This window comes from Centrocercus urophasianus, unplaced genomic scaffold (genome assembly GCF_019232065.1).
Source record: "Centrocercus urophasianus isolate 14NV4802_14NV808 unplaced genomic scaffold, USGS_Curo_1.0 seq_20, whole genome shotgun sequence".
In the NCBI taxonomy this organism is placed as follows: Eukaryota; Metazoa; Chordata; class Aves; order Galliformes; family Phasianidae; genus Centrocercus; species Centrocercus urophasianus.
Window position 1 is genome coordinate 14,484,490 of NW_024884756.1, and position 27,734 is coordinate 14,512,223.

At 38.3% G+C, this 27,734-nt stretch overlaps 1 protein-coding gene across 9 annotated transcripts in view; it reads left to right on the plus strand.

Moving 5' to 3' along the window:
- ZNF385B (zinc finger protein 385B) overlaps positions 1-27,734 on the plus strand; it is a 136,999-nt gene that overhangs the window by 73,716 nt on the left and 35,549 nt on the right. For 7 of the 9 annotated variants that reach the window (XM_042822552.1, XM_042822554.1, XM_042822555.1 and 4 more), the window contains one exon: positions 13,215-13,345. The exons of the other annotated variants lie outside the window; for them this stretch is intronic. In XM_042822552.1, the coding sequence (XP_042678486.1) occupies positions 13,215-13,345 (131 nt within the window). The remainder of the gene's footprint in view (positions 1-13,214; positions 13,346-27,734) is intronic. 9 annotated transcript variants of the gene reach the window in all.

Consider the following 27,734-nt stretch of genomic DNA (forward strand, 5'->3'; position numbering starts at 1 on the left):
CTATGTGACTTGTATCTAATGTGCATTGCCTTCAATACACAAGTTTTCTTCTTTTTTCAGTCTAACCAATAAATAAGTATGAAGCAAGGGTAAATCTGCATGGCAGTCAAGAGAATTGAGAAAAAAGGTATATATGTGAATTCAAAGCTCAGTGATTGGGAATACAGTCACATTCTTAAAACAGAAGAGGTAAAGTTCAGCATGAAGGAGAAAGAATGTAAAGATGTAGATTGCTCCAATCTTCTCAGAATTATAGGCTTGATATTTACCTTACTACGTAGCCTGAGGTTAGGAAAGAAATGGACAAGAGAAATACTTCTACCTTTTCCTGGAGGTAGGCTGAAGCTTGTATGCTGCAACATCTGCCTAGTTCATTAGAATTGAGGAAACAAAAAATTAAGGATTGTAACTTTTAAAGTCAGAGTGAAATATTACTCTTTAAGATAGGGAAAACCTGTTATAGAAATGAGATGAGGTCATATTCTTTATATGCTTAAAAACAGAATAGTCATCTTGCTTGACTTTCCTTCATGCTAATCATGCAGCTTTTATCACACATACTGAAAAAGTTTGGAACTTCTTTTAAAGACTCCTTAGTATAAGTGCCAGTGCAAACTATCAGGAAGTGTAGCCGGGAAAGCTGGACTAAACGTAAGCTCTTTCTGCTGTGAAGCACAAGGAGCCTATGTGGAGATAGGAAAGGGGAGGTAGTTCAAATTATAGAGGGTGAAAGAAGAAAAGTAATGTGAATGTAAAGTACAAAAAAAAAAAAAAAAAAAAAAAAATAAATAAATAAATAAAATTAAAAGCAAGAAATGAGACAGAAGCATCAAACTTTAAGAAATCGTTCTGTAACTGCACTCGCAATACTTACAGAATAGCAAGGAGAAGGATGGATTGTTATTCTGTAAATGCTGGAAGAAGCAAAGAAGATGGAATTATGTGGTGTTTTTGCACTGCTGGTGTTAAAAAGAGTGATTCTGTTAACATGGCTTACTACAAGTGATGAAAGGCTGAGATTGCTATGTAGGAACAAGTTAGTGTTTTGATGAACTGGGATCTTAAATGTTCTGACAAATGCTGCATAAGGATACTTGCATTAAGGGAAATCTCAGAGCTTTTACTGTTGTGAAGACGCTGAGAAGTCCCAGAACACTAAAAAAGACCTCATGGTTTCACAGTGTTTTTGAAAGAGGAGAAGGGCCAAACATGAGTTTAAGAACCAATCTATTATCTTCTCTTTGAAGAAGCAGGCAAGTAAGTTTATGCCAAAGCAAACAAAGGGGAGCAGGAGCTGAACAATAACTAGAAAGGCAGGTGAGCAGGGCTCATTGCTCTGTGAATTCAGGTGAGGGTTGCTGTGTAGCACAAGCTGAAAGTGATATAACACTGCACTGTTAGATGGATGCTATCCTGAGAGAGAGAACCAGAAACACAGTGTGACAGGCATGAAATTTGTCTGCTACACTTCCAGGAAGCTGAGGGTCAGTTTGGTTGAGCCTGGGCATGGATGAGAGGCATCAGTGCTCACAATATTCTTCATTTTTCTTTTTGTCCACCCCGGTCTCACTGCTTTTTTTGGATGGCTGTTGGTTCGGCTTGACCAGCTTGAAGGTCTGGCTGAAAGCATATTTCTCTTTTCTTGGTTTGTTGCTCGTTTGCTTATAGATGCTGGCACTCTCTGTGCCAGCTTAAGGGAGGAGCTGGGAGTGGGAGCAGGTGGGGCTGCCCAGCCTGCTCAAGTGTTGTCATGGGTAGAGATGCAAGCTGCATGGCAGTCTTCATAAATCTGCTTTCATGCTTTTTTGACATTGACTCCCACCTTCCCACCAAACAAGTTTTTTTCTTTGGTCCAATCTAATTAATTTTACAGAAACATTTTCTTAAATACACCTTTTGATTTTATTTCTTGGGTCTCTGAATGTAACTGAGGGGAGAGGTGCCCAAGTTCGTGTCATACAGTCTTTGAAAATATAACAGCATTGAAACTCTACGACCCAGCCCAGGCAGGCCTGGTGCAGTGCTGCTTTCCTACTCAAATGGCAGTTACTAATTACACTAATTAATATTCAGTAAGGCCACTGATGTGATGATTTGTGCTACCAAATCTGTTAGTTATAAATCTGTTGCCTTTATTTCTCCTCAGGCTAGGTACTGTGTACTATAGTTTAATGATTTTTTTGATTTTTTTACTTATTCTCTAAGTCAGGACTGATGAATAAGTATAGTAGTGTACCTTAATACAGCAGGGTCAGGATTTGAGGGCTCTGATCTTCTGAATCTCGTGACCCTTCAGTGTCTCCGTAACCCTGCTCTCCAAGGTGCTCTTTTATGAACTTTTTCAAACACTCAGCAAGACACCATCTCTTTTAAAAACAATAATATAAAAGAAGAATTTATTTAAAAGATACAGCTCTGCAGCAGACAGCTAGCCTTCTAAAGCTGTAATCCCCAAGCTTAGTTTTAAGAACAATAATAGGAAATGAGCTGCTGAAATGCCTCTTGTCAGTCTTTTAGGTTATATTTGATCTGGTGATGTCAATAGTAGGCTGCCTTTCCTCTGGAGTCAAGTTGCAAACAGTGTCCTCGAGGGTAATTAAAGCTAAGCATACAATTACAGCAGCCCTGATTTGTTTGGACTTGTTGGTTGCCCACTGTCTCGCAGCACCTAGCATTACCAACGCACCGTGCGGAACTGCAAGGATTATTTATCTCTGAATCTCATGCTGGGTATGTTTAAATGCTGCAGTGGAGGTGGGCTGTAGCCTTAGGCACTGAGGTAAGAATCGTGACACCAATTAGCAGCGGGAAGCCTTTGTGGGACAACTCGGTCTGTTTTATGCCTTTGTTTTGCTGAAATGATTCATGGTTGAGTGGTCTCAGTGAAAGCTCTGCAGCTTCTGAATGCTGTAAGTCTCTGGTGATCTGTAGCATTTTTCTTCCATTTAAAAATGGCATAAACTTTGGTCAGCAATGCAACTCTTGTCCTCTTTGCACATTCTGAAGCACCGTTGTTGTCTTTTTAAGTGTGAGAAGTAGTAATGTGTCTGGCTTCTGGTTTCCTGAGTAGGATGAAATCTGCGCTTTTTGTTTCCATTTACAGTATAACAGGATGCTGGTAATTCCTAGAGCTCAAGAAGCAGTTTTGACATGCCCGTTGCTTTGGCTTGTAGAAGCATGGGCTCTGAGCAGAGGGCGGTACAGCAGGGCATCTGATGAAGAGAGAAGCAAAGTCCTTCAGGAAATCCTCTGAGACTTTCTTGTTTCTTTAGTTAGAGCGCCAAGGAGAGCTGGACAAGTTCAGGAGAGAGAAATGTTTTCCCTTCTGTAGTGTTAACTAGGAAATTATGAAATTGTTTTTTGTTTTCTTGAAACTACTTTTAAGAAGGGATTTTCTTCAGTTTTGTAAAAAGGATTATACTTATATAAGTAACACTTATACTCATGCACAGTTTAATTTAAGTCTAGTAAATCTTCCTAGTAGTGTTACCAAGTTGACCTTTTTTGGACAGATGCTTTTATGCAGCATTCCCTGTGCTTTGGCAGAGCAGTTAAAATTGTGTTTATTGTAGGCTACATGGACAATATTATGAAAGCTTTAAATTCCACTTTTCTTCCCTGTCTCATTGCCTCATAGTCTTTCTCACTTGGATTATGGTTCCTCTAAAAGTAACTGCCGTAGTATGAAAATGATAGCAAATAAAAGGGAGAGCATGACTGAAATTGTGACTCTTTGGGTCGATGGGAGATGCTTTGAATGTTCAAATTCCTTTTGAATTTTCTGAAACACTGAATACCTTTATTTAAAACAACAACAACAACACACCTTCATTTCGTTCAGTGAGCCTGGTTTCCACAGCAAATAGTTTAAAGAGCCCAAATGGCCTGTTTGTAGTCTTGTATCTGAAGGACGTTTAGGGAGCTGTGTCAATAGAAATACTTAGAGAAAGAAAACAAGAAACAATTCAGGTAGCTGAATGTTCTAGAGGTGATTGTGTAATAGGTGGGAAAAGCAAATGAAGTGTTAAGTTCTCTGAGCTAAGAGCTCTTTTAAGAGAGTTAGAAATTGTCTAAAGGGGTTAAGTGATTAGACACAGCTGTGACAATGCATATGGATCTGGATCCCCTGTTATAGTTTTTGCTGAGCTGCTTTGTTAGAGTACTAAAGTGGAATAAGGAGAAAGAAGCCAACTGCAGACATAAAATGATTTTATACAAAACTGCAGACGTTACCCCAACTGTAGAAGATAAGCTGTGATGGCTTTGAGCAATAACAAAACCGTCACCCAGCAGCGCTCCCTCTGATTGCCATGTTTGTTGCCAATGGATAGCAACTCAGGGCCTCCAGAAGAAAAGACTACACTGAGGCTGAGTGTATGGGTGTTGGAATTCAGGATTTTAAAAAATGTTGGATTTTGGGAAATCAGATTATATGAGAAGTGCAGAGGAGGGAACTCGCTCTTTAGTAAGCTAACTGCAACTAGTTTTTATCCCAATGCAGGGGAATTTATAATGTAAACTGGGTCATTTTTGTAGCTGTTTCTTGATGGAGACACTTCATTTTGTAAAGAAAGGTGTTAAGTCAAAAGACACTTCTGTATTCTTTCCTGATACTTTTCATAGTCTAGGTAAAGGTAATTGTCTTTAATGGGTTGTTTGTCATCAAATCTCAGTCCCTACAGACTCCTGAAGAGGAAAAAGCAGTTGCTTTTTTGTATTGATATGGCAGTAAGCTGATGGTACATGTTGGTTGCTCTGCCTGTGTGTTAATCAGAGAGGGAATGGAGTGCAGTGCTTCATCCTGGGGCACGTGCAGGCCTGATGCATCAAGAATATGCATTTTAAAAAAAAGAAGCCAGCACAGAGGCTGAAATGGAAGTTGTCTCATGGTCCAGGCAAGATTGTGGCTTCAGTAGGCTTGTGGTGATTTTATATTTTTTATTTTTTATTATTATTTATTCATTATATTTTTTATATTTTTTATTTTTATTGAGGATAGCAGCAGAAAAGCAAAAAAATTCTTTCTGATTTATTTTGCATTTGGGGAGTGGAAAAGGCAAGGGGAGGCATCTGATGTGAACAAATGGAGAGGAAAAAAAAAAAGTGATCTTCAGGTTTTCAGAAAGATATGTTAATATGGATGGCAAGTGAATGGAGAGCTGAAAAAGACGCAGCTGTTTTTTTGTCATACTTGGACAACTTCATAAGAGCAAGCCGCTCTAAAGCAGCACTTCCCAGAACCAAGTAGTAGCAGAGGAAGCACAGAGCTGATCCAGGTGTGGGCACCCGAGGAAGAGGGATGAGCAACACGGGTTCCCAGGACAAATAAACTGGAGTAGGTTGTGAAGTTCCAGCTAACTTCAGTGCATGCAAAAGTACTGTGTTTATTTATAGCTGTCATTGTTTGTTTAGAATAAAATCTGACTTGCTAAACTAAACAATGTGAAGTGGTAATGTGCCACTCTGCTTTCTAGTTGAAAAATTCACCTTGATTGGTTTAGAAGTTTATAAGAAGAGAGTTAGCTCTTTTAAAAACTAATGACAAATATTTCTATAGTATCTATATACTAGTATCTATCTATATACTATAGATACTATAGTATCTATAGTATCTATAGCATTTCTGGCTAGGAACACTACTAGTTGCCTTAGATAAGTGATTCTGTACTTTGCCCTGTATCTGTCACGAATGTGAGCTTTGCAGTACATGTATCTAAAACATGCAAGTTTTTCCTTCCACCCTTGGAGCCTAAACTCCGAGGCAGAAGTTAATGCATTATAATTGTAAGTATACAATAAAACCTTAGGTGTCACAAACACTGATATGCCAAAAAAATAAATAAGAATAGATTTATGAAGTCATCCAAACATAGAAAGGATTGCTAGTAGAAACTTTAGCCAGACTTTAAAATGAGATTTTAATAAGATTGTTGTTCTACGGCAGCCAGAATACTTTTTCTGAATATAGTAAAGGATATTCCTTAATTTGTCTAATTCTTAGGCTTTGCAAGAAGCCAGAACCAACAACCACGCTTTGATGCCAGTCTAATGCTTCTAGAATTCGTTTCTGTACTGCAAAATGTGCGTGGAATAAGGTAGCATAGGTGCTGTAAAATTTAAGCTGGGCATTGCACAAGCTTTTCTTTTCTCAGCTTGCAAGTGTACGGGGAATAGGGATGGCTAAAGGAGAAAGAGGGCAGTGGTGTGAGTCACACATTCTGCCAACCTGAGGAGGGACAGGGCTCTTCTAAATGTTGGGAGCTGATAATTGCAACACAGTTATTTAAGGAAAATGCAGGGTAGTCTGTTCTGTTTCTAATAATTGGACTTACCTGCTCATTCCATCTGTTCTGCTGTCTTTTGCACAAAACCCACAGGGATTCCAGTTGTAATTTCAAACTGTTATAAATGCAGTACGACTGCAAGGAGAGTAAGATTTTCTTGATCTATTTTGATCTACTTGTCTTGAAAAGTGTAATTTCACACACTATTTTAGGTTTTTTCTATGCCCTCGCTGTGTGTAAACATAAGTATTTGTTCTCTATGATTCTGATGTACTAACTGTAGAGATTAGAGGAATAAATATTTATTTCTATTGAAAATTAACATTATTATAATAGAGGTTTCAAATATCAGCTTTTCTATTATTCCCTTCGTATCAAGTACATGCATAGACTACAATATGTAGTCTACATTGTCATTATTGAAATGAACATCCTTTAATCATAAAGCACTGGAAATGGAGAGCAATTAGAGAAATATTAAAAATTCATAGACATTAAAGTGATTCAAGGTCAGTCCCTAGTATTTTATTGAGGAGGGGTCTGGTCTAATGAGGATTTGCTTGCTTTGCATGTTTGTTTTTATTTTTACAATCCTTTTGAAAAAATACTTGCAACACATAGCTATACTTTTCTGACTGCAAACGAACTATGTATAATTATCAACACTAGATAAGTAAATAACAGCTGACTTTTTGGGTTTATGAAATGGCAGAAAATCCATTCATTTCAGCAGCATCAGGTTTCAGTTAATTTTTGGTACTGATCTAACTGGTCGAATCCTACATGTATTTGAAAAGTAGAAATATTTTATTTCACAGTGTCTGGTTTTTTACAAAAGTATCATACTGAATTGTCAGCATGTCTTGATAATACAGTTATTTTGAAATAATAATGGAAATACTAACTTCTAGCATACTGGAAATCACAATTTGTAGGGGGAGAGTTATTTCTATAATCTGACTTGGTTTAGATAAGTAATACTTGAGCATGAAGAGCTTGAACTGTACATTATATAGGCAATTTTGTATGTTGCAGTGAAGTTGCATTAAATGCCTTTGGGTTTTTTGAAGCAACCACTGAAAAAATAAACTCAGACTGGAATGAAAATATTTGGTGTGTCATTTCGTATCCAGATGTTGCTCTGCGAGATTAGACCTGGGCTACTGCTTTCTCATAACTTGTGTTAAGATGCTTGTGCAGAGTGGCTTTCCCTTAATGCTGTTGAATAGCCATCAGCTCTACACCAGCTCTTGCTGCCTTTCCTTGTAGTTTCTAAAAAAATAAAACAAAAAACAAAACAAAACAAAAAAAAAACCAACAAAAAAAAAAACCAAAAAAACAGAAAACCCAACCATCAACAACAAAAAAACATATTTGAGAATTGTACTCATTGTTAGTTGCCAGACATGTATGACTTATGCTGTTTAAGGTGGGTAATGAGTCCGTGCAAGGTCTGACTGTTCCCTCAGTTTCTGAATAACATCTAAGTATGAATTCAGTGCACTCCCCAAGCTTTAAAAGATTCATGAGTAGCTAGCTCTTGTGATCACCGTTTCAACCCCAAAGGACCTGCATCCTCATTCATTAATGACTTAGTTTATGTGTTGCCCTGGGGATGCAGAAGTTCTTAGCATTTTTCCTATTGTCAAAGGAGGGCTTTGCCTTTATCTCATACATACCGGGGTTCTACTTCAATGTATTTTTAAAAAAATAAGTTGCATTGCCTGGGTAGTGAATATTTCATATAATTGTGTTAATTTGCCAATTAGGAAACTATTGAATGAGCAGCCTTATCTCTCCTTTACTGCTTTACTTTCAACAGACTAAAACCCCTATCAGAAGTCTCAGTTATCATAATTTCACATTGCAAGAAAGCAATATTTGTTCTACTGAATTCTGGAAAAAAAATTACTGATGTGCTATGTTTATTTACCTTGTTTTGTATTTAAGAGGAGAGTTTGTTTTAATGTTCATAAATATTATTAATGATATTATAGGATAGCTTTTACTTGAAACACTTTTATATCACCTGTTTTTCAGAAAATCAAAATTACTTCACATAGGCTTAGTGTTGTTTTAGCAGTTTATTTTAAGCATGAGCGGGAACACATGGCACTCTGTAATGCTCACGCATATCTTATCTAAAATAATGAAAAAGAAAGTTCCTGAATCCTTTGAACCAATAACGTTGGGTAGCAAAAAAGATTAATATTTATATTGTTCAGTGTAGGGAGATATCTGTAATCACAGCACCTAACATGTCATGTACATACCTAAACTAGAAGATGTGATTACTTGCAATCAACCAGTCTTACCTGTCATTTACGGTGAAATAGTCCCAGTGAACGTGCCTGGAGAAGATGGAATGGGGGCATCAGATCCTAAGCAAGATTTCTGATAACGTTTTTTATGGGGTTCTTTTCTCTAGCTAGGCGTTGCTTCTATTTTTTTTTAAACATATAATCAATTGTGCACATATTCCCATAACTGCATAAAAGCATGTGTTGGGTTTGTTTGTTTTGTGTTTTTTGCAAAGCACAGGCAATGGAGCTGAAGAGAGTTTTATTCGATATGAAAACCTAGGTACTACCTCTAGGCTTTAAGCTGCTTATAAAACTGTTTTTGAGTCTCATGCTGAATAAGTATTTCTGACAATATTCAAAACTTGCACTGACAAAATTAATAAACTGTACTGAAAGCTGTGGGTACCCAGAAAAAGATTATGCATGCAAAATTCTCCCAGAACTGTTCCCTGAAATGTTTCAAAACTGTTCCCTGAAATGTTTCAAACATGTCCTGTCTGGTCTTAAGTCTTCTGGAATGTTGAAGGAAAAGGCTGTAAATTGAGATGACAATGTGAAGTCTAAAAGCGCAGTGACTGTGCTTAGTGTGGTAGCAGTAGATAATGAATTCAGCCAGTATGTGCAAAACCAAAGGGACAAGTTGCCATCCCCTCTTGAAAGGATACCTTTGGCTCAAAGTGGTGCCTTCAAAATGCTACTTTAAAAAGGTCAAGGGAGGAGAGAGCCCAGAACTCACCCATTCCCTCAGTTGTTCTTAGATTCTGTCTGGGTGAGACTACTGTGCATTGATCTAGGAGGTCATAGCTCCGCATAGCCAAAAAAGGTCAGGTAATTCAAGCCTGCATGGTCTGCCTCTATACTGACTCTTCTTAACTTTAACTGTTGTAGGTAGTGGTGGATGTTAAGAGATGAGATCCTGTTGATCTCCTAATACTGTGTTGGGTCACACGTTAAAGGTGACCATGTACAATCTGAAATGGATGCAGATTGTCAATGGGATACTATCATTCAGTCTCAATTGCACATCAGTTACTCTCCCATTGTTCCTGTCTTGAGTTTGGACTACTTGGATCCAAGGACTAAAGGAATGTAGAAACGTCTTGAGGTGATAAAAGAGAAGAGGGAATTGATTATGGCTTTGGATTTCTCTGTAGTGGCCTGTAGTGAATGCTTTTCAAGAATATGCTTTCAAGTTTGAGCAGTTGTGCTCTTGTGTTTTGCTGAAATCAACACCTCACCTGCTTGGAAAGGATGAGCAATGACTACAAGCCATGATGATGTGTGCCTCTGACACTACTGTCCTCCTGCACAAAATGAGACATTTTGAGTCATCTGCTCACATGAAAGCCTGCTTTTCCCCCTCTTATGCAACACTAAAAAAGAACAATTGAGGATTTGGCAGTCTGCTGCTTGCATGCCCTGTGCAGAGGTAACTCCTGCAGTGGCACTCAGAGTTGAAGGTAATTTATTTATTTATTTATTTTTAAAAAAGAGATAAAATAATGTTTATAAATTTCAAACTTGAAATGAATAAATGAATTTACAAGAAATATCAGTTATTTATGCCAAAGATTCACAAGTATTTAAAACAACCTGTGTTTGACATGGTAAATTGTCTTTATCATTAAAATGCTAATGAAATGGTAAACATCTGTTAAATTTATGATTATAATGAAGCTTGTCAGCTCCATCTTTCTTGTGCCAGCATTCCAGCTTAGCTCAGGTCTGCATACAGATCTGGTGGAGTGATGGTAAGAATCTATTTGGCATTTGGATGTAATACCAGTGGAACGTGGGTTCTGTCCTGTTTAATAGGATGATTGCCATGAAGTGCTCCCTCCTGTAGTTTGAGTCGTCTTTACCTAGTCATTCTTCCAGAGGCTTCCAAATGTGGTTCTGAAAATACAACTTCAGTCCAGTTGGACCACTGGTATTTGTTTGGCAGTAGTAGCAGTAGCAAACTGCAAAACAGAAGTGAACGAATTTCTTGTTATCAGTGCCTCCACTAATCAGTCCAGTAGGTGTGTACATTTTCTATTTCGTATGGACTCTGAATGTATCCTAGTTTGAACTTGTATTGTTCTGGCAGCAGAAGCACCATGATCTGCAAAGCTGAGGGCAGATTTCAGAAGTGTCCGTAGTGGACTCTGCCCAGATGAGGAATACAAAGAGGATTGCTATCTTATTGGATGCTGACTGTTTTCTAATTTTAAAAATTTTTATGGCAACATTTTTCTATACCTCAGTTAAAGACAGCATCAGAAACTCAGCTTAACTCTAATTTTAAACTTCAGTGACAAGTTAACTATGTTGTTGCTGTTTGTTGTTTGTTCGTTTTGTTTTTGTTTTTGTTTTTTTTTGTAAAATATAGTTAAAATAACCATAGCTTCATATGCAAAGAGAGGACAGGTCTTTCATTAACTCTGTGGATCTTAATTGCTTCTGAACTTTAAAAAGAAATTTGTAGAAGTTTGACTGCACTCTGTGGACTTTAGGTAATTGAATACAGTATAGCTGCTGTTTGAGTACAGCTCAAACCTAAATTATGTAAAGCTACTGTTTCAGAACAAGCTAGTAGAAATAATCATCATTTTTGCAGTTGAAGATATTTTCTATGACTAAATCCTCGGAGACACTGCTTCCTGTTGATGCATTTCTATTTTCACTTTTTCATTATAGATATGAAGTAGGAACTATGGGCATCTTAGGCAGCCTTAAGCTTTTTGACATTTGTGACTCTACTTGAATAAGCTTGGACTTAATTAACTGAGCCCGAGTCATCAAGTTGCAGGGGCTTATGCAGGGTCAGAACACAGAGTTTAACTCACCTAAGGACTTTTAAAGCTTACGTTTATGAAAGTATTGAGATAACAGAAGAGAGAAAATATTTTCCAATAGTGTATCTTGAGCATATTTTTCCTTTCTTGCCCAGCTCAGCTGGGAGCGTGTCCTGTTCTCTCTCCACAGTTGTCAATGACCCACCCTTCTGCTTTCCTCACCCTTTGTAGAAGAAACAGAAAATAGATTGTAGCCTGTTGCTCATCTGCTGGACTAGAATATTGCACTTATTATGCTACAGCTGTGATCAAATTGTCTGTGTTTCCAGCACCTACAGAATTTGAGCTCAGGGCTAGTTCTAAGTGTCTGGCTATCCAGTAAATTCATGCAGACCCATCTGGCTTCTGTGCTCTGCTTCTCTCTCAGATACTAGAGAATGGATTTGAAATCATGTCCATGGAGGCAGGATGATGAGATGAAGAAAGAGGAAAATTTCTCTGCCTCGAATTTTTCATATCCTTAACAGAGAGAAAGGGAGATGTTAATGGAAGACTGGTTCTTCAGCAGCCCACACGGATTGCCTGGCATCTTGCAAACAGATACAAACAATTTGATTTTGTGGGAGAAGAGAAGGAAAACTGTTTGGTTTGCTTTTCCTCCTCCCTCCCCCTCCTGACTGTGTTTAAAAAGCTCAGGCAACTTCTGTGAGAAAAAGCTTAGTTACTGTGTCTGCTCTGCTTGCGACCAAAGAAGCTCCCCAGAGGACTGTTATGCTCCTGGCTGATGTGCTGGCCACTGTGAGCAGGAGAGGGAGGTAATGATGGAGAAATTCTGTCGGGGGGGCCTGGGGGAAAGGCAGAGAATGACTCAACCTCCTGTAAAGACCAGGGAGACTTGTGTTCCAGTCTCTGCTCCAGTCTGTGTTGAATTATTTATTTGACCCAGGAAGAAGAATCTGAATTTTTTTTTCTCATTTTCTATTTCAGGAGGAAGATATTGTTTGAAATCTATTTTGCATGATTTCAGGGAAAATAAAACACTCCATAGGCAGAGCTGGAAGCAGTGTGCTAGGCACACCATTGTGTGGATAGAGCAGATAGCTAGTTGTAAACGAATGTTTGGACATCTGTGCCTTTGTGTTCCTTTGGGGCCTTGTTGAGGGGGTGATGCTCAAGTGTAACAACTCCAGCAAGTACATTCCTGCAAAGCCCATATTTGGAGGGAAAGTGCTGTGCTCCAATTAGAAAAATGTTGTTTTTCGTTTTTCATTACATGTAAAGAATTGATTTTGTGTGTGTTGACTGCTGATTATTTGTTTGTTTTCTAATATTTGTATTGCTACCTGATACAAAAGGCATTATTTTAAATCTTAAGTGAAATGATGTTTGTGCAGTACCTGATAGCTACAGAAGCCATCAGAAGGAAAAACAAACTTGCTATTTGGAAACAGACCTCTGGATTTCAGCTCTCATGTACTGCCTGCACTAGCTGATCTAATAGGCAACCAGGAATTGCAAAAGCATCTGACTTCCATGGGCTCCCATCCTGGTCTTTTTGGCACGGAAGAATTGTTCAGCTTTAGGAGGGATTTATTCTACCTGCCAGGGTGATTTATATACCATATGTCTCCTCTTCAGCGTCCGAGCATCCATGGCCATAGGAGAGCACTCTGCCTCATCTGTAGAATGTGGAAATAGGTTTCTTTTAATGATATTAACTCCTGCAGAGCTACTTTATTACCTCCATGCGCTATTTATTCGTGGAGGTTGTGTCAGCAAGAGATAGCTATGCTGTGTGTAATGTGGAAAGGAGAATACTATGAATTGCTGGTTTTGTTTGCTCTTGGCAGGCACTACTGCACTTCCCACCCTTGTGCGTGCACCTACCTTGATGATGCAGCCTTCCCTGGATATCAAACCCTTTATGTCCTTCCCTGTGGACAGCAGCTCTGCTGTTGGATTCTTCCCAAATTTTAACACAGTAAGTAAAGGTATTCTGCATTTAGTTTCAGTGTAATGCTTTCCAAGTCAGTTCTAACATCCAGTATTGAAGTTGACGTACAGAACTCTGTGCTGTGCTGGTTGCTGCTCCCTTGTGTGACGATCTCATGCTGTTCACAACCTTTTTGCTGTACATGGGCCACAGACCTGGCCTGTGGGATTGTTGTTTGCACACTGAAAAAGCCCCATGGTTGAGTTTTAATGAGTGATGGAATGATTTTGAGCTTTTGCCAGAGTGTATGCTTTTCCATGAAATGTAAAATAAATTAAAAAAAAAAAAAAAAAAAAAAAAAAAAAAAGCTGATGTTAAAGGGAAAAAACAGAGTGACAGGTAAGGCTCAGGTGCTCCATTGACTTAAACCCATCAAATGCACCAAAGCCACCATTTTGCATGCTGCCAGTCCTGTTTCTGTGTGTGGAGATAAGTCAGTGTGGAATGAGTTGGCAACCAGTTAGTTAACATCGACAGGAAAAAAATTGCTGTAAGTCATTTTTGCTGAGTCAGTGAATGTGGTTTGTTGATCCATGACTGGCCCCTGAACCGTAGAGCACTGTGACTGTCACTGTTGTGGGGAAGTGGGGTATTGCCACCACCCACAGGCTGTGGTCAGCTGAACCACTACTAATCTCTTCCTTTGCTAACTGGCCTTTTGCTTCGAGTTAGTACAGCAAGAGGATTTATTTTTCTTCCTCACTTGCAAGTAAGTCTTGTGCTACAGCTCATGGTGCTGTGCAATACTTGTGAGGTAGTGTATCAGCCAGCTTCTGTCAAATGTCAGCAGCCTAACATGATGTTGTACATGCGTACTGATGTGGGTGGTACAGGCACATGCACGTGTCCAAAGAGAGGAAAGATACAAATCCAAGTATGTTAAAAGACCAGGAGTCAAAACTCAATACAATTCTAGAATTCTAAAATAGGAGTGTCTCATCTCCTGGGCATGATGCAGTTCACATTCATTATCCCTCATCTATACATTTGAGAATTTGGTTATTGATTTGCCTGTTTTCTAGTTGCACTGGTATTATAGCTGAGCTTTTTCACAGAACTGTATGTAACGTCTCACAGAACCTTTACTTTGAGGATGCTGTAGTTATAGTCAACCATTATTTGGTTTTGGTGGTATTATTGAATTTCTGACTTGCAGTAGCCTCTAGAGGCAGATTAATTTTGATATTTAGGCTGTTTTTGTTTATAAACACTGCCTTACATTTATCTAGATTACATTCCACTTGCCTGTTTTCTAGAGTCTTTATCTTTCACACCTGTCACTTTTCTCCAAACTTCCGTGGGCTTTAAAAGAGAACCCTGTGGCCAGTGGCTAATATTTTCTACTTCCTCCCTTGAAATTCTTGGCAATTATTCAAAATCACACTGTTATGCACCCCAGACACCACATTTTTAAATTCTCCTTTTGGAGGAACAGTATTTAAGTACTATGCTATTTCTAATTCATGGACTTTGCCATTTATCTTGTAGGTATTGATTTTCCTTAATAGTCTTTTATGATGGACTTTAAAGCTCATTGGAAAAAACTAAATTATTAATGGTTATCTTCTGACAGGCACAGTGAACACCAGCTGTCACACACATCTTTTCTTTTTAACTTAGCACAACCTTTGGAAATAGGTTTCAATGCGCATGCTTTTTTTTTTTCACTGTGAATACAAATAGGTGTGTGGAGATTATGTAAAAATTGTCAAAATCACTTTTCCAAATTAAATTCAAACAGAATCAAAACCTACCTGACCCCTCATTTGTATATCTTCAGAAGTGCCTTCTTATTTCTTCCTGTGCAAAGGCAGAGCATTAGAATAACACCTCTGCCCTTCTGCCTGCCCCCAAAACCATTAGTTGCCCTACAGATTAATCTTTCATGAGAGACCTTGTCAGGGACTGTAGATGGTGACACCTATGGTGCACAACGCCAAGTCTCTTCCCCTTTGGTAGGGCTGAGAAGAATGCTAGCACATGTAAATGTTCATCTTTGTGTGTATTCATTGAAGATGAGAAAAAGAAATGTCTCAATGTCTTCTTTGCATCAGAGATGTTTATTTAAGCTCTATCAGAAGGTGGTTTCTGATGAAATCTTAAGAGTTTTGCATGATAATTAACAGTAGGAAAACTGAGGTAAATTATATGAACTAGAAACCTATTTAAAGGAGCACCCCTACCATGTTTCCAAAATCAGTTCTCTTCTAGATGGAAACATAAATCTCAGGTAAGCCCTTTTTTATATCATTAACAGTTTTCAATTCTGAAAACACCTGTGGCAATATGGATGAAACGTTTGTGTCCCTATTTTGTTTGTGAACGTATTCTGATTGCTTGATTCTCTCTGCATGGCATGCTTTCAGACAAAAGCTGAGAAGACTTATTCTTTTTGAAAGGAAAGACTACCCCAGGTGTAACTTACTTTCTTGATGCAATTGTGAGATTTACTTTAAGATGCCTCTACTTTTTTTCTTGTGAAAACAATAGTATTATCTATTTGTATTCCAAGTAAATTTTTGTTTGTTCTTTGGGACTTGCTTATTATATAGGACAAATTAGGGAGGGAATGTTTGTACCGATTCTTTTGGATACATTCTGTTATTCCTTAGTAAGGAGGCCTTTTTGTTTGAATGGTTCAGCTTCTGAGTGCAGAACAAAGGACTCCAGGCAGTGAGGTTTTGCAGAACAGGTGCTCTGTTCTTTCTGGCCTTCTCAGAGCACCCGAAAATTGTTTTTATCAGAGCAGAACAGGTGTGACCAGACTGTCACTGCCTGAACAGGAGTTGCTGCACAAAAGAACACTCTCAGAAGCATTGTAGCAGCAGATACAAAGGGGACAGAATGCTAGTTCTGGCACCAAGTTTTGTAAGCTTTACTCATACCTCTCTGCCTAAAATGCAGAATTTGAATCAAATTTTGAACTGGTATTACTTAAAATAGTTTTGTTTGTTGCAGAAGTTGATCCAACTTCGTAGGATGTTCCCAGACTTGTACCTCCAGTTTGGAAAGCATGTAGTGCAAAAGGGTATTGATAAATACACTTATTTAGCATGCAAAAATGACTTCAGTGGTTCCTTACCATGTAACTTCTTGTTTGTTGATTACATTTTAAGATCTGTGACTCTTCAAAGTCAAATACATACAGTTAGTGAAAATCAAAGCTAACGTTACTGAGCAGTTTTAATTAGGTCCCTCTACAGTGCATCTGTTATAGTGTAATCTTGAATTTTATGCACCCTGGCTTTCACCACATGGCTTCATCCTTTGTATTCTTCTTCTTCCTGATTCATTTTCTTATGTCATTCATCTTGTGGACCGAATGAGGAAAAATATGTTGTGGTTACAACACAGACGATTATCACTGTACATGTGCTAAAGTGGTTGAAAGCAAGAAATTATCTCACAAAGCAAACTACATGATTGTTGCCTGCATCTCCCTTTAAGGGATATATAGACCTCAGAAAAAAAAATCTGAAAGCTATACATTCTACCTTGTCCTGAAATGAGAGCAGCACTGCATGATTCAAATTCAGTTAAAACAGTACAGCCAGGGACCTGTCAGTCTGCACAAAAGCGACATCAGCAACTTCTGAGATTCTATCATCACAGAAAATAATCAGCAATTCTTATGCTTCCTTCCAAGTTTGTTATGGCCCCAGGGGTAATCAAAGATTATACTATCTCTTGTAGCATTCACATTAGCAAGATATGTCCCATCTAGCTAGACCAGGATTGGTTTTTAAATGCCCATTTGTACTCTCATCATGGTTAACGTGGCCCTGTTGCTGCTTCAGTGCCTGTTCTTCAAGCAGAGGGCTCTGCTGAGTCTTTGCATTAGACTTCAGGTCTCCACTGCAAAGTGAACGAGAAGTATTTCACATCTGCCAGGGAAAGTGAGCCAGCTGGAATGGGCTAGGAAGAGAAGGAGGTGCTGACTGGTAATGTGGTCAGATATCTCTGTCTTTTCTCCATCATTAACCTCGCCTGGACTAACTATCCCTGGCCTGTCCCCAGGAGTACCAGCAGAGACTAATTTGCTTTTTCCTCTCCTGCATTTTCAATTATGTCCCTCATTTTCAGTTTCTACCTCTTTAGTTCTCATTTGCTCTCCCTGAAATTTGAAGGACCCCCAGTCAAGCAAATCAGAACACAGTGCCTTATATTGATGGCTCCTTGCCCCACACCAGGAGCCTCTCCTGCTTCTGGTCTGCATTGAAGTGTGGCAACATTCAATTTCCCTTGTGGGATCTGAATATCAGCCCTTTAGTGCTTTACTGCCATGCCAGAGCATGCTCCAGAGCTCAGTCTTTTGCACAGGAGGAGTGGATTAGAGGTGCAGTCAGATGACAGAGATGCCAGCTTATTGCCTGCTGTCCCCTGTTCCCATGCAGCCTGTCCATGGTCCCTCAGTTCCCCTTCTCCCCTCTGTACAGTGCCAAGGGAGCAGGGCCTGCTCTGTTTATCTCCCTCAGAAATGTTCCAGAGAACATATGAAATTTCATAACAGCAATACCTTTCTGGTTGGATATTAGGAAAAATTTCTTCTCAGGAAGGAGTGGTGAGGCACTGGAACAGGCTACCCAGAGAAGTGGTGGGGTGACCAACCTTGGAGGTGTCCAAGAAAAGGGATGTGGCACTGAGAGCTATAGGTTAAGGTGCATGGTGGTGATAAGTTGATGGTTGGAGTTGGTAATCCCAGTGGTCTTTTCCAACCTTAATGATTCTATGATTATGTGACTCTTATCCTCACTGACTGACAACACAGAAAAGAAATTTAAGCAATGAAAGTTGTGGAGTAGCTGAATGTTTTGTTTTAAACCAAGAGATGACTATTTTTTTTACTAACATTTTATTAGCCTCATAGTGCAGGAACACAGAGCACTTCAGATTTTCCTCTGCTCCTTTGTGGAGCACTTTGAAATTCTCCTCCTTCACTTTTAGTTATTCTGGAATCTGCATAGTTTGTGTTTTCCAGATCTTAGTCAGAATCACTGAACTGCAACATGAAGAATTAGTCTGGTACGTGTTACTAAGAGGAAGGAAAAAGAGACCATGTTTTCTGAGGTATTTACTGGTGAAGAGGCCAGAGGCTCTGAAATTCCATAATAAAGCCTGAACAATGGAGACTTGTGCATATGCATAATTAGTTCAGCAGTCGTATTCCTTACAGAACTGCAATTTCTGCAGAGGAGTCCTAGCAGTTTCTGCATTCAGATCCCAGATCCTCCAGAATATCTAGTGCTTGGCTGCATGTTTCATCTGCCTTCCTAGAAAGCTGGGAATTAGTCTCCCTGAGACCTCTGCCATTATTTATTCCTTCTCCCAGTCAGCACAGGGAATGACTAAAAAGCCTTGGTCATCATTGAATTCCTTACTTAAGTGTTTTTATAGCATGAGGAAGTCCTATTTAAAGGGACAGGATTGTTAGCCTTACATATTTTAGGTGTTAGACTACTGAAGGATACTTTGCAAATAAGCTGTGACTAAAACATCTATTGTCACAGCACACAGTCACAAAATTGCAAAATAAGACATACATATTGCACCATGTATTTATAAAGATCTTGGTAGTTTCTAATTGCAAGGTCTCTTATCCTAAGAAAAACTCTAGAGCAGCTTAATAAAAATCTGAATTACTGAAGTGTCAGATGAATGCAGAAGCACCTACTCATGTGGCTTGCTGGCTGCTCAGTGTTCCTGCCCTCGCTCACAGCTGCCTCAAAATCTCCTGGAGAAAGAAAAGATTACTGAATTCATTATTAGCTAATAAATGATAAGAATTTAGCTGGGAGTTAATGCCTGCTGCACTCTCTGAATGTGGGTATAGCTGCTGGCCGTTCAATTTAGATACGCTCTTTTTTACAACAATTTAGAAATAGCACATTGCAATTTCAAGTCATAGCATGAGGCCTGTCTTCTGTTAACGTGCCTGACTGCTGCTGGTGCCCAGGTCTGAGGCAGTGACCAGCCCATTTCAGCTGCCAGAGTGAGGCTGATTCCAAGAGCTGGGCTTTCAGCCCACTCTGCTCTGATCACAGCATGTCTGGTCCCACAGCGGAGACATTCAAAGCTCAGATGCTTCCCAAGTGAAGAGTATGGAAAGAGAATGGCCTTTCTTGTTCATGTATTAAAAAAGACTGGTTTGTCCTTCAGTCTGCTTTGCATCTCATTCACCTAGATTTAAAAATAAAAAAAAGCACATTATGATTCTGTGTTGTTTCAGGGCAGGTTTGATGAGAAATATAATGTTGTTTTTGAGACTTAACCAAACGTTGAGGTTTTTTTTAATCAAGAGAATTGTAAAGGCTTGTTATGTCGTGTCTGGTACTGATCAAAACACCCTGAAGCCAGAAACATCATTATTGATTTTTATGTGAAGAAAGCCTATTATTTGTTACTGTGGAGAGCAGATGACAGTTGTCAGCTAACATTAAGAAATTCTCAGTTTGTCTCGTTTCTCATTTATATTCATCCATTTTATACACTTAATCAAATGCATATGTACATATAACTTACTCCCTTTTTAAATATACATTTTTAATATGTGAAAGGTAACATCTACTGTTTCATTTTGGAAGACCAGGCTTCCTGTGTCCTTATTCTCTCCTGTTCACAGTATTGATTGAGGCTACGTACTTGCTTCTAAACTCTCTTAGCAGGGTTCAGATGTTTAGAGGAAATTAAGATCTACCTAACAGGATACTTCTTAGTTTCAAGTGATATTGCTATTCTGGAACAGGTGGGAAGCAAGCAAACTGCTAGCAAAACTTAAAGCAGATCTCCAAGAAGAAAAGAGTGAGGTCTAAGGGCATCCTCAAAGAAGAAAGCAAAAATCAGAAATCTTGCTAACCTCACACACTATCTAAGCTTTTCTGACTGCTACATCTTAAGCTTGAGTCTTTTGGCATGATTCTATTAGAAGGTAATGTTTCCTATTGTTTTACCAGTTCAGATTATTTTATTGTCAGGTGGTAATAGTGTAAAAAGAATAGCTTTGCTCTCAGGGTATGTTACTAGTTTTACTGCATCTGAAGGCAATATGTATTTCTGATGGTGTTTTTCATTTAACTTAACACAGCCAAGTGTTCTGAATGATAGCAGCAGCCTTAATAATAAGTAGCAGTTATAGAGCATCTTCCATCAGAGGATTTTGAATAGCTGTAAACATGTTATTTAGACCTTTCAGCTTTCTTCGTGAGGTTGAAAATATTTTTATCCCTGTTTTACAGGTGAATAATAGAAGTACAGTTAAAACTGGAAGCCAGAAGAGTCACAAAGGGATGGGAAATTGTCATATTGCTAAAGTATTTATTTAGCCATTGGGCTCATACTTCATTCTTTTTCTCAGATTTGGTCTGTCACTATTTTAAGAGTTATATCTATTATAAACAGAAACTTCCTGAATACTTCATTGTCCAATAGCATATTTGGAAACTCAGTTCTTTTATGTATCTGTATCATCACTGTGATAAGACCAGATTCAGAAGCTTTAACCTGTGTAATTAATTGTGCCTCATCGGTTTATTCTGTGAGTTAAGTCTTTCCATAGGCATCAAATATTTTAATTTTTTTTTTCACAGTAATTTCTAAAACAGCAGTGGCATTTCATTTTTGGAGAAGTCTTTTTAAGGCTTTCCTAATTATGCTTTTCTCAACAAGAATTTATTTTTACTGCGCAGTATATATATCCATGGGTGAAGAGAAGGAAGGGCAGAGGGGATAGTCATAGCAGCGGAAAAAAAAGAATGAAAAGGTATTTTCTCAGTTCCCTTTTGATCTCTATGCATATGTATGTTATGTGGGGAGAAGGGGAAAGGAGAAATTAGAGTATTTGTGTTACTTTTTTTTTTTTTTATTTTGAATTTCTGGATTTAAACTAGAAAATGGAGAGATGGAGTGAACAGAAGAGCAGAAGATCAGAAGGAACCTGGTTTTAAGTCAGATAGTATAAATGTTTTTATTTTTGTTTATGTTGGTCTAAGCCACTATTTTGCACTGGTTTAGGAGAAATAAAATTCTACCAATAAGGCCAGACTTCATCCTTGGCCTCATGAACTTGTTCAGATGAGTTCTTGCAAGTTAAATTTTCTAAGTGAAAACCTGACTGAAAGCAGCCTCTGCTTCAGCACAGGGCTCCCGGGTGTGGAGCTTCAACTGGCTGCTTCTCTTCGACTAGGTTAAAATACAGCAAAATTGTTTGTGTTAGCTCAACAGATGGATAAATGAGCCTGTCAGTGAAGATGTAGAGCTGTGCTTCCCAAACTGATGCTGAAGCAAGAAGATTAATGCATTTCTTGGTTTTAAAAGAAAAAAAAAAAGATGTAATTAAGTAGGTAAAGAGAGAGTATATTTGACCATACTGTTGTCACTTCTAGTGCCTCTACTTCAGTGACTTATTGAAAATCTGAAGAGGAGTCAGAGGAAAAACTAACAAATGAATCAAGGCTTTTGTAATGAGAGGCTTAAGGAATTCAGCTTACTTGGTTTATCAAAGAGAAGGTTAAATGCTGATCTGATTGCAGTGTACAAGTACCTATGCATGCAGGCATTAGGGTGCCCTTTAATCTAATTGAGTGAGACACAACTAGATGGAGTGGTTTGTGACAGGCAAAGCAAGGTGTGGATGTTAGCTGTGGGAATACTCCATCATTATCATCATTTCCTCTGTGATGTTATAGATTCATCTTAGTTGGAAACTCTTTAATCAAGTGTGGTATGTTTGTTCCTTTTGCCCCCCTCTAAAATTTAATTTGTGGTCAGCCAGAGCTTATCAGACTTCATCACAGGAAAGGCTGAAGCTCTCTAGTCTATAAAATTGTCCTGCTTTTTTTTTTTTTTTTTTTTTTTTTAAAAAAAAAAAAAAAAAGAAATCAGATGTAATGGCTTCTTCTAAGCTAAAACAAATCTTTAAGTAACTGTAGACAGTGTTTTCAGTATTCTTTGTGATTGCAGATACAAGCACAGAGAGAATCAAGAGTTGTTCCTTTTTCATTTTCCTGTGTAAGCTAGACTTTAAAGAAGAACATACAAGAAGGTAGTACTCCAGGGGACTCTGCATTATGCCATGGGATTGGGCATAAGGAAGAGGAACCCAACTGCTGCTGTCAAGAGACAGAAAATCAATGTCCCAAGTCCTGGGTTCCAGCCCTGCACATCTGTTGGCAGAAATAATGTAGAATTTTCAAAAATAAAATTAGTTCAACAGTAGCCTCTAAAAGGAAATTGATGGAAGTGAATTTATTAATATTTCATCTCTTTTAAGACATAAAAGGCTGTTCCCAGCTCTGGGTGCCCTTTTAATCGTCTTATACTAAAAATGATGTTGAAATGTAAACTCCAAAGGTTTCTCTTTCCCTTTTTTTTTTTTTTTTTTTTAATTTAAATACCAGCTGTTATTTCAACTCTTCATGGGAATCTGCAGTGTCTGACATGTTAGCAAGTGAATTACAGCAGAATTTTTGTTTTGCTTTAAAATGCCTTCAGGCTGATTTCTTTGACTAGTGATAGTGTGCAGAGGTCACGGCTCTCACAACCACCGTTTTCCTTGGGGAAGCTGGAGCTTGCTGCCAAATTGATCAAGATGTGGAGAGACAAACAGTGACGAGTTGTATTCAGAGAGGTTTGTGTTCAGGGTACAGTGTTCCTGTGTTTTGGAAACCATGTGGGAGGGAAGGGAGATTAGTCCCTGAGGTCAGACTTGTCTCAGTGGATACAAGAAGTACACGCTTATGTATTTCTGCACTTGGGGATCTACTCAGAACTTTTTTTTTTTCCATTTTGAAGAGAGAGAGAGAGTAGACATTCTTGATAAAGTCATGGACTCATTCCAACCTGTGTAAATTTGGGTTTGACTTGAGTAAGATCCAAATTTTATACTGTATGCAAATACCTAATGTGCAAGAACAGTAAGAGAGACTGTAGTTTGTTAATCAACAGAAAGTGTTAAAAGTAACCCTTGCTTAGACCACAAGATTACAGCAAAAGAATATTATGTTGTATTCTAATATTATGTGTTCTAATTACACATTTGTCTCTGAATCAGCTGTGGACAATCTGCAAAGTGCTCTCCCCTGTCTAAGTTTTATTTTGTGGTAGGACAAGGAGAAATGGGTTTCAAAGAGTCCAGGTCGGGCTGGGCAATGCTCTGAGCAGCGATCTAGCTGTAGGTGTTCTTGTTCATTGCAGGGGAGTGGGACCAGATGGCCTTTAAGGATCCCTTCCAACTCAAATGATTCTATGATCATTTACATCTCCCTGATTTTTTTGACTCTCCAAATATTGCAGTGAGTGAGGTGGTGTTTGCATGCTTGCCATATAGAGGTACATCTCTGGGATGCACTCTCTGCTAGGTGAGCAGGGCTGAAATGCAGTTGGCAGGGTTCCTGTAAGAAGAATCAGTGGTATGCATCAGCAGAGCTGCCTTGAGTGTTCCTAGTAATACAAAAAAGCAAGGAGATGTGAAACAGCATAGTGGTCACTTGAACAGTATATTGCCATGAGCATTAGCCCAATGAGAAATATTGTCTGTTGTGATGAAAATAGCACAAGCATGGAAAGAACAGACTTCTACCAGTCTGGGTTTGCCAAGCATGTCTAAAGTTGCACTACACCATTTTTGGTTTTACAGAGGGCATTTTATATATGTGCTCTGTTGAGTATGGCTGTTTACTTCCATAACTGCATTAATCATCATGATGTGCACCATTGTGGTAGAAGGCTGTGTGTATATGGCGGATTTTATGGTAAGCTTCAGTGAATCACCATTCTGTATGATGGCAAGCTGCTCAGCTTTCCTGACGTCTGGAGCACAAACACAGAATGTCTGCACATGGCCTTCTGACCAAGAAGGACATTGGGAAGGCCTAATCTGCAGAATGTTTACTGATGTTTGCCTAGGTGCTTGCTTATAATAATCATTTTTAGAATGACACACGCATGAATAGATTGTCAAGCAGTTTGGAAAAATCCCAGAACTTTAGTTGCTGTCTTGCATTGGTAATTTATATTCGCCACTATTTGCTTGCCTTGATTGCCAGAGGGAAGCACTGGATTATAATGTCAGGTTTTTTTTCACATACGGTTGAAAATTTTGTTTTATGAGAGCAGAACAGCATAGTATGCCTTAAGGCTGCTCTCAGTGTTTGTACAGAAGTTTCTTAATGACCAGTGGTTAAGTGATACTCCATTAAATCTCTTACAGCCACCCTTTGATATTCTGTTACAAATGCTTCTCAACACACAATCCTAGGTTTGACCTGAGAGTTGTTATGATAAGAGGTAACTGAACATAGGCCATAAATTCCCGGTCACAACGTTAAACTTCACTCTGATTTGGAGATCCCAGGCTTCCACTGCCATAAAACAGAGGCTTTATTGCTGCTGTTATGATAGCTGTTATGATGCTGTTATTGATAGCTGTAGCATGAAGATTTTTGTTGGAGTGGTTGCAGTAGCATGTATGATGCTTGTTTAGTGTGAATTAATGGCTAAGTGGACCAGGAGTAGAATGAAAGCATAGGAGTCATGAAGTAGAAAAGGCAATTTAGCCATGCTGCTTTATCATTAGGCTGCCTGTAACCTCCTGGACACTAGGCAAGCACCAAAAGCTTCAGCTCAGATAAATTGGCATTTATTCAATCTTTTAAACTGGAGATTGCACTTGAATAAAAATTAATGAAAATATTCAGGGTTTGCAATACCATAAAAACCATCTTTTCTTGCAAAGTAGTGTGAACTTTTTTTTTTTTTTTTTAAAAAAAAAGGCCTAGAAATAATACCTAGCTTGTCTGATGGTTTTTTGTTTGTTTTTCTCATTAAGACTTGAGAGTGTGATTGTGATAGGTAATTCCATGAAAAACTCATCTCAGAGTTCATTACTGATCCACCCTGAATATGGTACATGGTTCTTATCCATCTCTTCAAAATGCTTCATGGAATCTGTACTAATACAGTAGAATTAAGAAGTACAGCAAAGATATTCCAAAGTATGGGACAGCTTCCATGTGTAGAATGATCAAGTAATGCACAGTTAACTTGATATGTGGTACAGGTCATAGAAAATTGAGTTGCATGGAACTAGGCTTAATGAAGAATAACTGTTCCTTGGCACAGCAGGTTGTAGGAAATGGAGCTCAGTGCGAAGTGTGGAGTTTTTCCTGATATTCAGGAGATGACAGTGAAAACATATGGAAGAGAAGGTCATTGGGATTTGCCAAATACATGGAAAAGCATTCCTGGTTGTGCAAAACTTATTTTGGGAAGAAAATGTATGAATTGTATGAAAATAGGTGCGGGAAAGGCATGTATGTTCATGTTCTTGTTCTCTTGCTAGCTAAATATGGCTGTTTGGAGGAGAAGAGGGTAGGCTAGAGGGAAGTGCAGTGGAGTTTAGTGTTTCTATCATTTTGGATTGTGTGTTACTGCACCAGCTTTTCTGAAGTGCCCTGAAAGTCACTACCACCAGCCTCAGTGGATGTAGGCATCTCTCACATTTGCGTGTTGTGAAATTGGAAAACAGAAGACGAAAGAGGAGATTACTGCTGAAACCTGTCCAGATTCTGTTAATCTTTATTCACTGTAATGGTTCAGGTGTCTTTATAAGGAGACTCATTGCAAAATAGTAAGATATCTAATTTTGTTGGAAAGATGTCTTAAATTTAACTTTTTGTTAAATGAACTGTAGTAGGAAAACAAGACTAAAAAGTTGTTAAACTTGGTTATGGCTACTAGAACCATTTATTTATTGATTGTTTATTACACCGTAACAGAAATAGCATAAGTGCAAAATTTTATTATTTGTGTTGGCTGTTTAGTTGCAGTTATTATTTCTAGAATAAACCCATTTTACAGAATTGCTTTTTAAATACTGGTGCTCCCAACTGCGCCAAGTGTGCTGCGTCATTTCCTAATATATACCTCAATAAATAATTTGCTCCCTCTCTCCCTGCAGTGAAGAGGATAATTTTGTTTAGAGATCTGAGATCAGCTTACCCTGCAGCGTTAATCATCTAACATAGATACTTCTTAATTTTTCCAGCATCCTGTAATCCACCCTAGTTTCAGATATATTTAAAAGCTATTAATTGTTAATGTTGTGCTTCTTGAATTCTAATTGTGACCAGGCAACGTGCAGGGCTCAGGTTTGGGCAGGATCAGTAACCGCTCCCAGGGGAGCCAGAGTGGCACTGTCTGGAGGAAGCGTGAGCCAAGCTATTTGGGAGCTTGTCCTTGTGCTGTGCATCTGTTTGAAACTAGGACTTTGTGCATAGTCTGCCTTGTGTGCTTTTGAACTGATGACTGCTCATGCTAGCGCTGTGGATTGCTATCTGGTACGCACAGAGGAGTCATTGAGTATTGCTGATTTTCTTTTAAATGGGACTGCAGGTGCTAGTGGGTATTTTGGCTATTTCTTCTCACTGATCTCAGACACTTCAAATGGTTGAGGTACTTTTCAGCATTACTGTCTTGTTCTAGTTGGTTTGATATACCAATTGCTAGTTAAGTTGAAAAGCAATGCATGTACTCTATTTAAAGAAAGAAATTCTATTCTCTAATGACACAGCAATATTTTAATATATGAATTTTATAATATTGACTGGCAGATCTATAATAAAATTTATGCTGAAAAACTTTTAATCTGCATGTGTAATTGTGCAATATTGTGCAGGGGAATGCAATAAGTGGTACCAGTGAGAAACTGATTTTTTTGTTATGATAAACTTAAACGTGGGACTGTTACTTTATTCTAGAAGAAGCTGAAATGAGGAATAAGGATATTTATTTTGGTTTTTATTTTAGACTTTATCATGTTAATTGCAACATGTTTTCATTTATAAATCAGTAGTTCATTCAAAATGGCCTTTTTGCATTTGTAATTACTTCTTTTAATATTTTTACCTTGATGGCGATGGCAAGGAAATCCAGAATTAATGACAGAAGCTGATAAGAAATTATATCCAGAAAATTTGTTAGTAATAACATTTACAAAATCATGTGTTTGGCTTAAGAAGAATCTGGCAATAAATCTGTTTAGCTTCAGTCCAAAAAAAAAAAAAAAAAAAAAAAAAAAAAGTAAGGGTTGAATGTTAGATAACAAATTATTAGAGATATAATGCTATAAAGTAGTTTCTTAAATTTGTGAGATTCTACATGTGCATGCATGTACAGGAAGTCCTCATCAGTGCAGGTTTCTCTGGAAGCATGATATTGTACCAAGGGAAAATTACAATCTTGATCCTCAGGTTTGGAAACTCTGGAAGCAGCAGCTAACTTTCAATTATTATTCTTTAATAAAGCATTATCTTCAACTTTTCTTTCTTTCTTTTGTAAGTGAGCTTAGTATCAAATAGGTGGTGTGTATCATCCAGAATTATAC